This window comes from Vicia villosa, unplaced genomic scaffold (assembly GCF_029867415.1).
Source record: "Vicia villosa cultivar HV-30 ecotype Madison, WI unplaced genomic scaffold, Vvil1.0 ctg.000941F_1_1, whole genome shotgun sequence".
NCBI lineage: Eukaryota > Viridiplantae > Streptophyta > Magnoliopsida > Fabales > Fabaceae > Vicia > Vicia villosa.
This window is the reverse complement of record NW_026705423.1, coordinates 453,663-472,453: the sequence shown is the minus strand read 5'-3', so window position 1 is coordinate 472,453 and position 18,791 is coordinate 453,663. Positions and strand designations below refer to the sequence as shown.

At 34.3% G+C, this 18,791-nt stretch overlaps 1 protein-coding gene across 1 annotated transcript; it reads right to left on the bottom strand.

The window, feature by feature from the left end:
- Window positions 1-8,455: 8,455 nt before the first annotated feature.
- Window positions 8,456-10,673, bottom strand: LOC131632440 (histidine-containing phosphotransfer protein 4-like). The gene is made up of 5 exons (XM_058903186.1): window positions 10,568-10,673; window positions 10,355-10,485; window positions 10,192-10,260; window positions 10,042-10,113; window positions 8,456-9,941 (listed from the first exon to the last, which is right to left on the bottom strand). Exons 1-5 carry the CDS (start codon window positions 10,625-10,627, stop codon window positions 9,821-9,823), a joined length of 453 nt encoding a protein of 150 aa, XP_058759169.1. The 5' UTR covers window positions 10,628-10,673; the 3' UTR covers window positions 8,456-9,820.
- Window positions 10,674-18,791: the final 8,118 nt, after the last annotated feature.

The following is an 18,791-nucleotide window of genomic DNA, read 5'->3' as shown; positions in this document are numbered from 1 at the left end:
TATGGTGTACAAATAGCAATGCTGTAAAATATATCATCATTATTACGTATGTATTCTCTCTATTTAAAATCTAACATTTCTATAAAATTACTTTAAAGAACCCTGTCTTCAATCATCGTAACTGTAATCACAGATTTTTAACAAATTCTCAATATGTTTGTAAAATAAAAAATATATTTTAAAAGTTTCTCGTCCTTATAAATTGTTTTTTTTTTTTTTTACAAAAAATGATTTTTTGAACGTTAAATGTTTTTTAATTTCTCTAAAGTTAAAATTCTACAAAACTTGCAGAATTTTGTGTATAATCAAACAACTTGTCCATCGAGACGATTGAGATCTCATCTGAAGTTTATTATGGAAACTTCCTTGCTGTCAAACACTTGTTCATATACAACGAATGTTTATAATGAGAAATATAATTCTAATGCAAAGTTCATGTTTGTTTAGAAGTTTAAAAAAACTTTTATGAAATGATGTCGTAACATCGATTTTTGTTTTTTGACAAGGTGGTGTGATATCAACTCAACGCTTTAGCACATCTTCTAGGAGTCAGTTTTCCGTACTCTCGTTTACAGTATACTTTTAAATTAACCCATGCTTCAGTTAGGACTTTTCAGGGTTGTAACGTGGCCGAGTTCACGGTTTTAGAAAAAAGAATTTAAGGCTCAAAGTTTATTTGTACCCACCCATTCTCCATGATGTTCTCCAGTCCTAAATTCAGTTAACTCGATGCAAGCACCCATCTTTCAAGAGGAGTTTGAGGTGATTGAGGAATCAACGAGGTTTTTGGACATGGTATTCACTTACCTTTTGTTTTTTGTGTCTGATCATACGACTTTGTTCTTTTGATGAGGATCTTTTATTTTTTGATCCTTGTTTTGCTTTCGATTTGCTTTTCTGCTTTTCCTAACTTTTGTCTGGACAAATCGTTTTGAATTTTGATTTTGAAGTCCAGCGGGATGCTCTAATTTTGCCTAAGTCACTTGTTTTCAAATTTTAGACTTAGCGGGCTTTCTTTTTCTTTTCTTTTTTGTTCATTCTTTTCTTTTTGAACAAGTCATGTGATCCTGAGTCTTTTTGACTTGGTAGAATGGTAGTGACTGCTTCACTTCTCTCTTGACGAGGGTATAACCATTTTGGTTTCACGTCTTTCTCGACCTCCTAATGTGAGGGATATAACCATTTTGGTTTTGATTTTTTCGACCTCCTGATGCGAGGGATAAAGTGTAATGATCCTCAGATAGAATACTCTTTTTGAAATTTGAATTCTCGATCAAATTAACTGAACATTACCTTGCCCCTGAGTTTAAAGAATGAGGGTTTTTCTGAACAAAAAAGAAACTCCTACTTCAAGGCTCAAAGGGGTTAACGATGATTTCACTTCCTTATATCTCCAGTGTTTAAGGATTTGAAATAATGCTTGTACATCATCAACATGGTTTTATTCAAAAGAATATCGTTTGAGGTTCTGGGTATTATATGTTCATCATCCTCGCTTCGGAGTTATCATGCTTTGTTTAACAAGAGTTAGGTATCACAAGCAAAAAAAACATATAGAGAGCGAAAACGAATGAATTTTTTCAAGACAAACATACCCAATGCATCATTATTATTGTTAAAAAACAAACAAGTTTTACATACAACGGTACTGAACAAAACAAGAAAGATTACACTTAAAAATGCATGATGGTTTAGAGATTGCCAACGTTGAGGAGATTCTCTCCGTCTGGACTTATTGCTTCAGAAGATCCACCGAGTCAAAGGAGAATTTCAATTATGGCCTTCAGGCGTGAATGTGATAGCCTTGGTGTCAATCAGGTCTTGAACCTTGTCCCTGAATGGCTGACAGTCTTCAATTGAATGCCCAGGTGCCCCAACATGGTAGCCATAACTAACATTAGGTGGTTTAGAGATTTCCAACGTTGAGAAGATTCTCTCCGTCTGGACTTATTGCTTCAGAAGATCCACTGAGTCAAAGGAGAATTTCAATTATGGCCTTCAGGCGTGAATGTGATAGCCTTGGTGTCAATTAGGTCTTGAACCTTGTCCCTGAATGGATGACAGTCTTCAATTGAATACCCAGGTGCCCCAACATGGTAGCCATAACTAACATTAGGTGGTTTAGAGATTGCCAACGTTGAGGAGATTCTCTTTGTCTGGACTTATTGCTTCAGAAGATCCACTGAGTCAAAGGAGAATTTCAATTATGGCCTTCAGGCGTGAATGTGATAGCCTTGGTGTCAATTAGGTCTTGAACCTTGTCCCTGAATGTCTGACAGTCTTCAATTGAATGCCCAGGTGCCCCAACATGGTATCCATAACTAACATTAGGGTTAAACCCCACATGATAAGGGAAAGGAACATGATCTAACTGTTTTGGCTCCGCTAAAGAAAGCTTTAGCAAGTGAGAGAACAACTTATCATGAGTCATTGAAATAACATCATACCCTCTTTCTGGCCTTTTGTGCCTCTGCCTACCCTGTTGGTGAAACATCTGTCGATAATTCAGCCATTGCAGCGCATACTGAACTGATTGATCACGTGGAACAGAATTCCGTTGAACAAACTGAATGTGTGGCTGACTAAGAGTTGTAGTACAAATTTGTGGATCATCCTGAATAGGGGTAAATGCTACCACTTCATGACAATATATATGATCTGGGGAATAATCAAGAGATTCCTCTTCATACTTAGAAACTACACTAGTTTCTTCACCCATTTGCTTGGGGAACTCAGAAGGAGTATCAACAACTTGGATATTACCATTCTTGAGACTCTTCTGAATTCGTTCTCCAACGATAACCAATTTTGAGAATTCATAGGCTATACATGCTACCAGGCATTGGTAGTACGAACTTTCCATCATATCCTTGAACATATCCATAAGCTCTCGTTCTAAGAGTGGAGTTTGAACTTTAGCACCTAATTCTCTCAGTCTTTGGGCATATTCTCTGAACGACGCATCAGTTCTCTGAGTCAAACCTTGTAGTTGAATTATGATTGGAGCTATGTTAGTGTTGTGCTTGTAACGCTTGACAAAGGCTTCTGCTAATTCTTTCCAAGTTCGGACATGGGTTCCTTCGAGCTGAGTGTACCATTCAAGAGTTGTACCACCTAGGCTATCCTGAAAGAAATGCATTAGTAACTTGTGATTCTTGGCATAAGGAGCCATTTTGTTGCAAAATTCCTTTACGTGAGTCAACGGACAAGTGGTACCCTTGTACTTCTCAAAGTTAGGGACTCTGAATTTAGCAAGGAACTTGATACCAAGCACTAGACATAAACCATCAGCGTCTAAATCAACGGAGTTATGACCTTCTATGGATTTCAACCTTTCTTACAGGAGGTGGAACTCTTTGTCAGTTTCATTAATCGGGAACCTGAAGGCTTCAAGTTATGAATTGTTCTCATGATGTGAGGTCTCCCTAACATGAATAGGAATTTCAACAATATTTCGGACATTTTGATTCACAAGACCATCTCTTGGGGCGAAATTAACATATGTACTTGTCTTTTGTAGAACCTGTCTCAAATCTTCTTGCCTGAGAGAAAGGGCTTAAATAGTCTCTATACACTGACCCATGTTAGTCCTCATTTTCTGTAGTCCTCATTTTCTGTTCTCATCTCAGCCAGGTCCTCACAGATTTTTTCCATGTCTAACTCTTGATTGTTGGTTGTGGTGCCAGGAAGTCATTTTCGTTGCAGATGCCAGAATCTAAGTAGAAATGACCCCAATAAGCTTCTGAGAGAACTATGAAATGCATGATAATATGAATACATGTATCATTTCCAAGGAAACCTAAAGTCTTTTGTAAACCCTTTTTGAAATGAACAAATCGGTGTCGTGTACTTCATTTCCTTTAGGATTTTTTAAGAATGATATGCGTATGCATGGTTAACTTCTTAGTACATCATTTTTTTTTTGAAAATAAATATGTTATGATGCGAATGATGGGATCAAGGTTCTAGAACATCGGATAACTACTGTGGTGATCTCAGCAGAACCAAATCGAACAAACTCAACAGTCTGTCACTGTAACGGAATAAGTTCAAAGATTTGGCACCAATTCTGAATGAGAAAACCATGTATGTAGGAGCCAAGGTTTCTTGTCTCATCCCAACCTCATAGGTATGTAGTCTAGACACAAACAAGATGTTCCTAATGGTCACCAGAATTTATGAACCTCAATGAAAATGCCCTATCTAGTGAATATGCATGCAAGACAGAAGACACCTCAATAAGTTCTCCTCTGGTTGTGATGTGCTATGCCAACTTTTACGTGCCAAGCGCCACGGGATTCAACATAACTATCCACACTAATCCTAAGTGTACAATGGTCTGGGTAGTGGATCTTTTACCTCTAAGTATGATCCCACCCACCAAAGAGACAACAACACAACACAAAAACATATATCCAATATACGGAAACCAATAAATACAGATGCGATTTCATGCAAACATATATACAAGTAAAGCGAACAAGGCAATAAACACACAAACACCCAAAGAAAAGAAAACAAATAAAAGCCAGTTGAAGCAATCAGAAAACATCAAAACAATGAAGTCACCATCAAATATTTATTTATCCCAAGAGGAGGGAAAAGAAAACACCGAAGAAAACCTAAAAGGGAAAAAGCAAGGTCTCGCGACCAAGAGAAATGGTTAGGGTGTCGGTTATGTGAGGGGAAGGTATTAGCACCCCTCACGTATGTGGTACTCCACAGGATCTGATCTCGTCTGTTTCTAATCTAAGAGTGTGTCTATAAGTTTAAATCTTAATGCTAAGGGAACATTCAATGAATAAACATGTTTTAATTAAACTGTTAGCTAGAGTTTCTTGAATTCTATGCCTACGTACCTCCAATGTGCAATGGAGAAATCAGAGAGTCGTAGTTTTGTTAACCACTTGTTGTTATCTACCTAAGGTCTATCTCAATCCTATAGGGATGGCAAGGAGACCCAAACCCGCGGGGCCCACCCTCACCCGAACCTGAGTCAACGGGTGAAAACCCGAGTTGACTGGGTTTGGGTTTGGGTTCAGGTGTCACCCGATATTTCAGGTGCGGGTTTGGGTAGTGTGAAACCCGCACCCGAAACCCAAAATCACACCCGCTTATATATATATATATATTATATATATATATTTGTGGAAAGTTATAGGAAAAATTAATTTTGTTGCGGGTTTGGGTTTGGGTGAAAAAACCCGAACCCAACGGGTGTGGGTGTTATTTTGCCACCCAAACACCGTTTGGGTTTGGGTTCGGGTTTGGGTAGTGCGAAACCCGCACCCGACCCGACCAGTTGTCATCCCTACAATCCTAATTTCCTAGCAAGACGAAATCAAGCACCTAAGGGAATATGAGACCGAGCAAGCAACGTCACAAAGACCTAAACAAGTATCAGGTAAGACATGTGAACCAAAATCACAGGTAAAACATGTGAACAAGAATCATGGATAGAACATGTGAACAGGAATCAAAGATAGAACATGCGAACAGGAATCACAAATAGAAAATGCAAACAAGAATCACAGATAAAACATGCGAACAAGCATCACAGATAAAACATGTGAACATGAATCACAAGTAAAAAACATGTAACAAGAATACATGTGAAAGATATGTGAACAAGAATCACAATCAAGTAATTATACACGTAACAGAAATACATGAATGGAAATGCCAACAAGCAAGGCAAACATGTAACATAAATACATGTGAAAGATATGTGAATAGGAATCACAAATAAGAATGCGAACAGGAATCGCAGATAAAACATGTAACAGGAATACATGTGAAAGATATGTGAACATGAATCACAAATAAGCATGCGAACATGAATCGCAGATAAAACATGTAACAGGAATACATGTGAAAGATATGTGAACAGGAATCACAAATAAGCATGCGAACAGGAATCGCAGATAAAACATGTAACAGAAAGACATGTGAAAGATATGTGAACAGGAATTAAAAATAAGCATGCGAACATGAATCATAGATAAAATTGTAACAGGAATACATGTGAAAGATATGTGAACAGAAATCACAAATAAACATGTGAACAAGAATAACAGATAAAACATGTAACAAGAACACATGTGAAATATATGAGAGCAGGAATCATAAATAAGCATGCGAACAAGAATCACAGATAAAATATGTAACAAGAATACATGTGAAAGATAAGTGAACATGAATCACAATCAAGTAAACATACACGTAACAGGAATAAATGCATGTAAATACCAACAAGCAAGGCAAACATCACAAGTAGTCAAGAACTTGACCAAGTCAAGAAAACCAGTCACAAAGCTTGAGGAGTATCCACTCACTCAAGTAGCACACACCTAACCATGACATCTGCCATCAAAGGCAGGACAAAAGGGGAAGCTTAACAAAAATATCGAGTCATCGAGGTAAGCAAAATGAGGGATAAAGCTCTTAACCATGATACCATGTCATCTCGGCAAGAAGAAAAGGGGATGAGATAACATCGTAGCATCAACGTCGACCAACACGAGCTAAAGACAAATTGTGGGGTATCGATTGCTGGCCCTTTTCCACTTGACCGACTCGATAATAAGAGCACACTTGTTCGAAGCATCAAAGCGTGGTGCAAGCTAAGAACTACCTAGGACTTGAAAGGTGGGGGTCGATTGTGGGTCCTTTCCACTTGCCTTTTTTGAGGACTTATCAATGGGGTATGGAGAAGCGGACGCCTTCTTTGAGGTTATTGGCACAAATGTAAACACGCAAGAACAAGTAGGAATTGTCTTTCTAAAGGTCTTTTAAAACAACATTGCCCACCTAAATTAGGGACTCCCAATCATGCACATCTAGTCATACTTCTCATGGCAAGAAAAACGGTAAAATGCGGAATCATAAAAAGGATGAGCAATGTACCAAACAGATAACAATCCGTAGTAAGCAAGCAAGAAATCAAAGAAACCCGAAAAACTTCGCGTAAGCTGACATCAACAACAAAAGAAGTCAGAAATCCAATAATCCGACATAAGCATCAAAGTATCGTCTAGGGATGGCAACGGGTCGGGTCGGGTGCAGGTTTCACACTATCCAAACCCGCACCCGAAATCGGCACCCGAAACCAAACCCAAATGCTATTTGGGTGGCAAAATAACACCCAGCCCACACCCGTTGGGTTCAGGTTTTTTCATCCAAACCCGAACCCGCGGCAAAATACATAAAATATATTTTTCCTACAACTTTCCACAATATTTTATATATATATATATATATATATATATATATATATATATATAAGCGGTGTGATTTTGGGTTTCGGGTGCGGGTTTCACACTACCCAAACCCGCACCCGAACCCAAACTAGTCAACTCGGGTTCGGGTTTGGGTCTGCTTGCCATTCCTAGTATCGTCAATGTGAAAATAAATTACAATCGGAACATATTGAATACATCAGAATATCTCACAATAAACCTGCATAGAAACCCAAGTCTAGACAAAACACAAGCAATATATATATATATATATATATATATATATATATATATATATATATATATATATATATATATATATATATATACACACGTCTCATGGAGTGAGAGAAAATTGCATCGAAAGCAAAATCAAATCCACACATGAAGTGGAACGCAAATGCTTTTCAATCGAAATAAACGATCGAAAGCTCTCTTGAAAAGCCTTGCAAAAGTTAACAAAAGCATTAGTAATAACAAGAAAGCATGAACGAAATCAAGTATCTGCTTTACAAATTAAATCAAGAATAAGAATACGAAGAGCAATTCAAACAAGCATTGGAACATCAACATTAAAAACAGGACAACATTGCATTGCATTTTGAGGTGCTCGAAAAGTCGGAATAAAATCCACCGCAAATGGTACCGATATTCATCAAAAGTGCCAACTAGTTCAAATATCCGATCAAACGCAATTAAATCACCACGCAAGCGCCACTTACCTAGTCCGGGTAGCAATAAACGTGTCCGAATAGTCGAAAAAAACAAGCGAAAGTGGTACCAATCTCCACCAAACATGCTAAAGTGGTACCAACTCATGAACAAGAATCAAGAAACACATTTAATTTCAAAATTAATCAACAAAAATGGAAAACGTTTCATGCATCAAAAGTACATTTACATTCGCAAGTTATATGAACGATTAAACTTCACGGAATTGAGATCCAAAATCAACATCCCTCAACAATCAAGAATTTAATTCATTCAACAATTAGTAAACGGATTTCCATGAGCAAAAATTAGCAACACATATTATTCACACGATTAAACAATCGGTTCCAAATTTATTCATGAATCAACAAAGTACATGAACAAATAATATCACAAAATCAAGAATCAACATCAATAATAGTTCAACATCATTTAACAAATATCATTCAATATCAATCAACAACAAAATTAATATCAAGCTTAAAAAGCTGAATTTTTGACTTATTTCATGTGTCGCTGTCATACAAATAAAACCCCATGAACTGAAGAAGACGTCAAGATGGACCATTAGCAAAAAGACCCGCTCAAAAATGTTGAACGACTCAAAAGTTATGAATTTTTGAATATCCGAAGGATGACGGTTCAGCACACCGTTTCCACTAAATTTTCACTACACAACTTCAGGGTAATCGCATATTCGGAGATTTTCCTCAAAGAATCGATTCTCGGCTCGAACATATGAAACGAAGTAGACATCAAGACGGTTCTTTTGGTGCAAGAATCGCTTCAAAACAACTTTCCGATCAGAAGTTATGAATTTCAGAACATCCAAGAAACAGTTGACTAGCAAGTCCGAATTTTAGGTGATTTGTACTTTTGGGAGTCTTCCTCAAAGAATCGGCATCCGGCCCAAACATAAAAAATATCGAGAACGTCAAGAAGGCTAAAATGGCGCAAGAACTAACACAACATGATTTTTCGGACGGAAGTTACGAATTTCAAACTCGCAAAGTAAAACAGACTTTTGATCTGAATTGTCTCGAAGCAACGAAAACACTTGATTTCTTCTGCAATTCAAAGCATACTGGAATGCATGGGAGCTTGTAATGATGAGCACTTGATGGTCCTCGATTTAAGAGCTTAAGAAAATATGCGGGCCGTAATCGAACTTCCAGAAACCTGAATTCTGCTTCACTTTATTAACTGACGGAATGATCATTTGCTGTAACTCTTGAAAGATGAAACCTTGATCCGGTTACCACAGTGCGAATGATATGTATGTATGCATATGACCTAATGCAAAGCTTAAGCCAGTCAGAAATAAATTAGGAAGGTAAATTTTGGGGTACAACACTTACCACGCTAGTCGAACTACTTTACTCGACATGATTAATAAGTTAAGTTTTTCAGTCGAGACTTTTGACACTTAGCATTTTTCAACGTGGCTAGCACTATTCGTCGAGTTTTCTCCTGCTAAAACTTCCACTCTAACACACTGATATACTTGTTTATGTGGATCACCTCTTTATTGCACGAAACAGTCTCTCTTATTTTTCTGTTTTTAGAATTTGGTAATCTCTCTCCCAAACATAAATGAAAATAGATTTTTATACTTGAGCCAATAGCATAGAAAGAAAGAATAAGGATAATGATACTTGTAACTTGCTGCAACATAATTTCCTCTACATTAATAGTATAAACTCTATGAAGCTCCATAGCAGGATTTTATATCCCTTTTTGATTACAAAAAACATTGGATAGACCTTGTATATTATATATTGGTGAATACTGAACATGTTTTCTTCTACAAAATTCACCAATTACACTTTCATTTCATGCCTTCAATATATCTCTATTCTATAAGGTGTTGTTTACTTTGGGCGACATGCTCTTTCAATAGGGCCAACTTGCCTAGCTAGTTGAAAATAATTTTCCAGTTTCTTTCTCAAAGCTACATATTCTTTCTTCATTTGTTGATAGCTCTTCCTACACCTGAATATATAACAACAACAACAATTGTTAACAATCATGAATAAATGCCAGTGAGTGTGTTTTGTTACTGAACATAGATTAAATATGCAAGTTACATTACCCTTCTGCATTTCCTGTTCTGCAATATTCCCTAATTAGAGTCGATTCTGCTTTCACCTTTTTCGCTCCAATGCTGCAAATCGTAATTTTATTAAAATCATGTAAAACTATCCTGAGCTGATAATATATATAATAATATGTAACTATTTACCTTGAGCTGCTTCCTTTGAACTGATGCATGATTGTGTCCAACTTGTTGAAATCCAATGGATTCCTCTCCCTGCCACAGCCACACAAATGACACCGATTTAGTTTAATATTACTCACAAATAATTATACAAATCAGGATGGAATTAATAGTATAATAAACTTACAGAGTTTGTTCTAAGTTAGAGATAAGTCTAGAGGAATCGCGGTAGTAAAGAGTCACAATTTCTTCAACAAAATTAGGATTAGCATCATCTTGCAATTCTTCAAGTTGGATAAATTGTTCATCAAGAAGTCCCTGCATATTTGATTAGTTAGGTAACTAACTAGCCATGAATATGAATGAAGAAGAATATAATGTAATAACATTGTATATATACCTGATCAAAGAGTGACTGTTTCATTGCAGCAACTTGTCTGCGGGAATTGTTTCTGTCCATGATGATATAATTAATTAGAAGAAGAAGATGAAAGAATAATAGTAGTTGGAATTGAAATACATGATTTTGAAATGAAAGTGTGACATGGTTTTTATAGCACACAAAAAGATGTCCTGTCTATTCTTAAAATTATGCTATGCTATATTTAAATGTAAGAGAATCAACAAGTAATTGTGATTCAATCATGTAAAATGGTCACTTCATACGGAACTATGCTAAAGGGAGTGAAACCAAGATTTAAAAATTTGAATCCATGCTAGTTAGAAAGGAATAACCAAGTTTTCCTCCCTCTAGATCTTACATCTTTAATTAATATTTTTTTTCTCATATTTAAAATAAATATCGTTTAAAATTTTATACAGAATTTATAAAATACAATATAATTGTCAAAAAGACATGATATTTTAACTAAATTAACATCATCAACTATTATATATTTTTTACCATCATAAATACAAAATAAAATAGAATAATTTTGAAGTAGTATTCAGAAAAAATTTCATCTAATTTTTTATTCATTAAAAATACTAATAAGATTCAAATCAACACATGAAAAATTCTATGTAAAATTTTACCTTGTTAAATTATATTAGAAAAGATTCACAACTTTAAATAGTCAGATACAAATATTGTTTTTAAATAATGAAAATATTTTGATGTGCAATTATAAAAATTAATAGGCTTAAATAGTCTTTTGATCTCTGTAAGTTGACGTATTTTTTATTATGGTTCGTGTAATTTATTTTTCTTAAAAATGATCTCCGAATGTTGATTTTTTTTCTTAAAAATGATCTCCGAATGTTAATTTTATTTTTAGTTTTAGTTCCTAAAATCAAAATCCGCAGAAAAATTTAAAGGAAAGTCCGTAAGAAACGTGCAGATTTTCCTATGGATTTTAACATTCGGGACTAACACCAAAAGAATTTTAACATTCATGGATCATTTTCAAGAAAAATAAGATACAAGGATGAAAACTAAAAACACGCCAACATACAGGGACCACAAAACTATTTCAGCCAAATTAATATCTCAATATAATTAAAATTTATTTAAAAATTCATATTTTTTATTATATAATTTTTCATTCACGTCAATCATAGATCAATTCTCAATCAATTAATTAAAAAATTTAAATATCGATCACTATATTGATAAGTAAATATATATGATCTTCGTTTGAAAGCAAGAGTTGGTGAGTAATTTTTTTCCGTGATGCACGGTGTCATCTTTTTGCAAAAACATGATGGTTGGATTTGGATAAACAGAGTATTTCCCACTATAGTTTCTAAAACCGTTCACTTCAAGGTGTTTACTTTTCATCCTCATACGAGTTTCACCTAAAGTAACATATATGCTTATGAAGAATATTGATCCTCTAGGTCTCGGTTTCCATCACTTGTAACCTTTCACGCCTTCAAGATAACAATAAAGTCACGCTTCACAACCTTAACATCAAGTTTGTCTTGCTTGATATGCACAACCTTCAAATTAGAGTAGTCTATTAGTTTTCCACTCCAAGTATGCATATGTGTTTTTAAGTCTATTCTTATGAATGGACATATGTCAAAATCATGTAAATTGCTATAACAAATAGTCTTACCCTAAAGTCTCTTAGCCAACCCAACTCCAAACAACATGCATCTTACCCTCTTTAAAATTTTGTTTTTCATGCACTCAACTAAGACATTTTTTTTGAGATGTACCATCAACGTTTCTATGCGTTCTTATAACTTGTTTATTGAAAAACTCATTAAATTTTTTTGAAACAAACTCTAGAGCATTGGCAGTTCTTCTTTCACTGTCATGCCATAATCTCAAATTTATAACTTATTTTTGTCATGAAAGTAATGAATATGGCAAATAACAAATGAACTATTTAAAATATATAATCCACGCATTTTAATCTCATTAGCTACAATTAATGCAGCATGCAAAAATTTTAATGTCATATGCCGACTCTAATGTAATAGCCTATATTATCAAACATGCTTATGGATAACAAATTTCGCTTAAGCTCGAGAACATACCTCCCACTGCATCTAAAAAAACTCACAATTTTCAAATATATTTTATGTCTAAATGTAACAATACCATGAACTTTGCAAACCTTGTTGTCATTAAGTTGGACGACTTCACCTTTGGAGTCCATGCTCACCCCGTCTCTATTTCCAAACTCAATACTGCTACCATACTTGCACTCTCATAACCATCATCATTCCAGGAAATAACAATATGAACATAATCTTCATTGCCTCCTCTCGGGACAATCTTTCTTGAAGTGGTTAGTTTTATGATAAGTGAAACACTTTAAATTTGACTTATCAAAAAATCTGGATTTAAACTATTCTCTACTCCCACTATTTTGTTTTGAGACACTAAAGATTTCACCACTATAGTCAACCTTCAAATCTTTCATCTTTGATAGTTCTTTGAACCTTAAATAAATAAGGGCACTCTTGAAGAGCTCAGGGGATATGGCTAATGACCTTAACAAGAATATGACCTTATCACTGTCATCAATATTTTCCTCAATATTTTCCATGTCATCAATGATCTTGTGAAACTATGTCAATTTCTCCACAATGGATTCTTTCTCTACCATTTGGATTGAGTAGAGTTGTTTTTCATAAACGATTTGTGAGACAAGAACTTAGTCATATACGATGATTCAATATTGACCAACATCAAATTCACATTCTTCTCCATGACGACTTTCCTTAGGAATTTATCGTTTGCGACAAAAGATAAAGACAATTCTTCCCTTATCTATCATCTTAGTGTTCTCTTCCTATGTTGGACATGCAGCTATCAATGTCTCACATTCAATACTCTTGCACACTTTTGTTGAATTAAGATTAATTGCATTTTCACTTATTACAACCTAAAATTGATGTCTCTGAAAAACTACTCAATGTCTTATTTAGAATTCACAGTGTCCACTTGTAAATTTAACACCTTTTCCCCACAGTGGACACCATTTATTGTGAAATCCGATAACATCAAACGAACCAAGAACTTTTATGTGTGGGAAAAAGAACAATAATAACCAAAATAAATGAACTTAAGTAAAATTAGTCACCATGCCAAACAATATAAGCAAATCCCTAAGGCATTTTAAAACAATCCAATCACGAAACTTTATACTATTGACTTTCTAAGTTTCTCTCAAGAAGACTTCACTTCTTCCCTTATACTCTCATTCTAGTAAAAGTGACAGAGAACCACATTTATAAAAGCTTGACATTTTGATGGACCAAACATTCGAGACTAATCTTAAACCCAAGATCTCACTCGTAGCGTGATCTCGTGAGTTGCACCTTGAGCTGCCAAGCGAACCGACCATGAGCTGAGCATTGTACTCCCAAGCCAACCTTGAGCCAAATCGAGTCGTGCACTAGCCATCTTCCAGCGGCGCAGCCTGACCACCATGCCTCCAGGCCCGTGGACCACCGCCATTGCATTAACCATCAACTACGCCAGACCGTCGCCACCGCGTCACTCACCTGCTACGTTTCTAGCCGACCTCTACTGCCGAAAAACGTCAATGCTAAAAAGGGAACTATAACGCCTATCACTTGAATTTTAAAACATTCTTCCGTATGCATTTTATGACTTTAATTTGTAGTGTTGGTTTATATAGTTTATCTACATCTCTTAGAATTGAAAGGACCGTAGTGAAAGAAAAATGTTAGTTCTTAGACCATCTTCAGCGGGATTTCTTTCTCATAGTTCGTAAATATGGAGTGTGGATGTAGCATTGGAAAATGGAAAAAAAATCCAGTAGATCAACTGTTGCTTCAGAATATATATATATATATATATATATATATATATATATATATATATATATATATATATATATATATATATATATATATATATATATATATATATATATATATATATATATATATATCACCGAAATATTATAATTGAATACGATAAAATTGTGGGACTCAATATAAGTTCTTTAGAGTTGCACCATTGAAGTGAAAAATTGGATGAGTTGCTTCAAGCTGATGTGGCAATATGGGTCCCACAAAGAACTCAAAGTTGGTAACACCATTAGAGATGCTCTTATTGATTACCTAACCTTTAAATTATGTTGCTTAATTTTTTTAACCATTGGAGTGTGCTGATGTGGCAATATTGGTTGCTTAAATTTAAAAGATTGAGCTTCATAAAACAATCTCAAAAGTGGAGAACTTAACATTAAATATTATTAGTATTTTTTTAAACAATTCAATTGAAAAGTGATAATTAAATTGTAGTACAAATAAAATAAAATAAATTGGTGGATTCAAATATATGTTGCTTATTTATAATTATCATTAGAGTAAAACTAGTTGAAATTGCTTAAAGATTGTTTAAATACTATGTGGCAATTTGTACCCACAAATTATGACACAATCAACCAAGAAAATTTCTAGCATGGGAGGTATCCTCATTTGCACGGTGACGTGCATGTAAGCTTACCTAATAATTTAGAACAGCTTCAACTTCATTTAATACTTCCTCAAGTGCTACATTTTTAAATATTTTTAACTCTGGAAACTGTAGTAAGATATCATGCACATATAATAACAAATAGGGGAATCATCGATCATGTGATTAACCAAAAGAGGAAAAAAGTATGAGTGAAAGCTTTCAATAATAGGCACAAGAATTTTACATTGCATTGTAGTGGCCCTCGTCATTTCTTTCTTTACAGTCACACAAACAAGTGTATTTGGCTCCTATCACAGGAGAAAGAAGTGTTGCACAAGAGATTCTCTATGTATTCTTTCCTTTATTCTTAATGTTTATGCCAAACTGAAGTGACAAGACAAAAGAGTATACTCATCTGCAGTAAAATTAAACTAACCATCTCCTTCCTCCAATGATATGATTTATTTAATATCTATGTGGTCACATCTCTTCCTTTGTAATGAGTTTTAAAATAGTGGAATGTTTTAGGTGGGTGGGAGAGGATCAGAATCCGGTTTCTGTCTTTTTTCTAGAATCTCAGATATATTCTTTTGTCCCCCTCTTATCAATATCTCCTATGTTGATAAGAATTCCACCATGGACTATGATAAGAATTCCTCCTGCATGAAATTTAATATCCTAGCTGGTCCATGTAAACTTTACATCAACAAGACTAATGCAAAAACATTAATTAGATAAAAGATTTTAAATAACTGTCACAGCCGCGTTGCTGTCACGTAGAGGTCTTCGTGATTTCGATCAATATAAGTGTCACAATATTGATTGCAGTCGCCGCGGTATCATTCACAACATTTAATTATAAAGAATATTTTCGATACCATTTTATCTAAGTAGTTTTTATTGTAACGGATATTTTTTAAAACCTTGAATGTGATATTGAAGATATTAATGCAAAATATCTCAATATAGTGTTGCATAATAATATTACTTCCGATAGATATTTATACAAATATCAACTTTGCTATTCTTACATCATTTTCTTACATCAATATTTACACCATATACACTATTTACCGTAGGTGAACAGTATTTTTTAATAAAATAATATTATTGTTAAAATATATATCTTATTTTTTTTTTAAAATATTTATTTTTAAAATTTATTTTATAATACAAATATAAGATTGTGTCATTAACCAACTCCACAACTGTATTAACCACAAAAATATAATTATTAAATTAATTATTTCACTTATAATTCGTTAATCACTTTCACTACTTTATTAACCAATAAAATATATACTATTAGCCTTGTTCTGACATTAAATTATAAATATAGGTGAATTCTTATCTACCCAACACAAAAAGTTAAGTAGAGTTACCCTCAGAATAAAATACTTTGGAAACAATCAAAAAATATACTTTTTAATAATTAATTAAATAGGATAAAATTAAATGTTACCAAGTTTTTGTCATAGGTAGAGAAGTTGTCCCCATAAATATATTAACCTACATTTACACTCCATTAACTAACTTTATTTTACTATTTAATTTTTTTTTATTTTTAAAAATTCATTAACCAAGTTATGAACTGTATATATTAACCAATTTTATAAATACGATTAATCAAAGTCTGTATCGTATACATTAATTTTTTATGTTAAAATATATATTAACCAAATTTTAATATTTCATTAACTAAAATAATTTAAAAAATATATATATTAAAAGTAAAAAAAAATGAAAACATTGTTAACCGTATTTGTGTACAGTATCTCGTTGTGAGTGTAACATTTGGTGTATGAAAAGCATTTTTCTACAAATATATATGTGGTTATAAACACTTGAACTGTTACTCTATAGTAACTAAAAAGTAAAACATAAAATTAGAATCTTGCCACATTGAAGTGCTTTCATGTGCAATTTTATACCATAAAACTGTCTGCATTTCCTATTTGAAAAAGCAAGGAAGATCTAATCACATTGAAAGAGACATGATTGAATTGAGATGCATATATAGTGCCCCAAATGGGTTGCACGTCATAGAATTATTAGCTAAAAAAAGTATCCCTATTCTTTCCTTTTCCTTTCCCCATCAAGTAATATGCTGTGGGAGGAATTGATGCAATCATGCATGGAGGTTGCTTTCTCACTGGACATGTGTCGATCTGTCAATGATTTACGTTGAATGGAACAATAGTAACTCGTTAGCACTGGAGAGACATCAATTCTTCTAATCATCATCATCTTCATAAAGAATCCACTGATTTTATTGAAATCAACTAGCTTGTTAGTATTGTCCACAAAACCAAACTTTTGTTGTGTCCTGCAAAATTTTATCCAAATGCATGAGAATCACAGGATCATTGTTGTTTGCAAACCTTGAAAACGAAAGGACGAAATAATAATAATTTGGCCACCAGCATAAACATGATACAACAGTAACACTCTATACACCTTTTGACAGAGGATATATAGCATAAATCCTATTACTGTTGCGTTCTTTTTGTGTCTCTATGTCTGTGTTTTGCATCCAAATGCATGCAATAGTTAGCATTTAAAAAAAGAAATATCTGAGAATCGATATGGTCCTATATTTTTCACATAAAATATCTATAATGACACACGCTTACACGATTAATTTTGTTGATGACATGCGTAATGTATCAATATCAGGAAATTTCTTAGATATTTCTCTCAATACTAATAGTTGACGTGGAGTGGCTCCAGTTGCTTTAGGTAGAGTTCAAATTTAACCTTAGCACATGATAGTTACGTGTTTCATGATCAAGGCAATTTGAGATTTTTTACTTATATGAGTTTTTTTAACACTAATGTTCTGGACTAGGCTTGGGGCTAGCCCACCGTCAGACACGACCCAATATAGCGTTACTGCAATGAAGACCCAACAGAGTGATTCAAATGGACATAGCCGTTGGGGAACTTCTCACCCACGTGTCCTTCTAAGGACACATAACTAACTGCCTTTCGGAAGAACTAGTCCTCCACCTTCCGAGGTTCACGGGCAGTTGACCGAGGACGAAGATTACGCGCTGATCTTGCACTACTCACGTAGGATCCTGACAGTCTCCTGTTTTTGGCCAGAAAATCCAGCCCAAAATAGAAGATTTTGGCCCAGCGCTTGAGGCACTATAAATACCCTATTTCATAAGAGGGTCAAGTATTCAATTCTCATTCTCTACTCTGTACTTTCTCTCCTCACTCTGAACCTCACTTTGACATCAGAGTGTCTTGCAAGTACACCCCTTCTCTTTTGGACCGACCACAGTTTAAGTGTTGCAAGGCACTGAAGATCCTTTTGATTCCGATAAAATCAACTTCAATGTTAGGATTAGTTACATCGCATTTTACGGGTGTTCTACATTGTCATTAAGTACATCATACCGTAGTGCATTTCTCTAATTAAATTTATGATCACACAATTGAATAAGCTTCACTCATTTATCATCTCCCCTCAATGTGTTCATATGTGTGAGACCATTAAGATTCTCATAACATTTGCATTTATATCAAATCACATATTTAATCTAATAAATTATTTACCAACACATCACTGCTACCGAAGTCAAGAAAATGTCATGGAATTTGACAAAACCTTTTTGTGATAATCTTAAAGTGTATAATTATTTTTTTCCACTCATGTCTATATTGAACACAAGACCTCGGCCGTGTCACCCATGTCCAATTGAATAGTGGACTCTTAGACATTTATCCT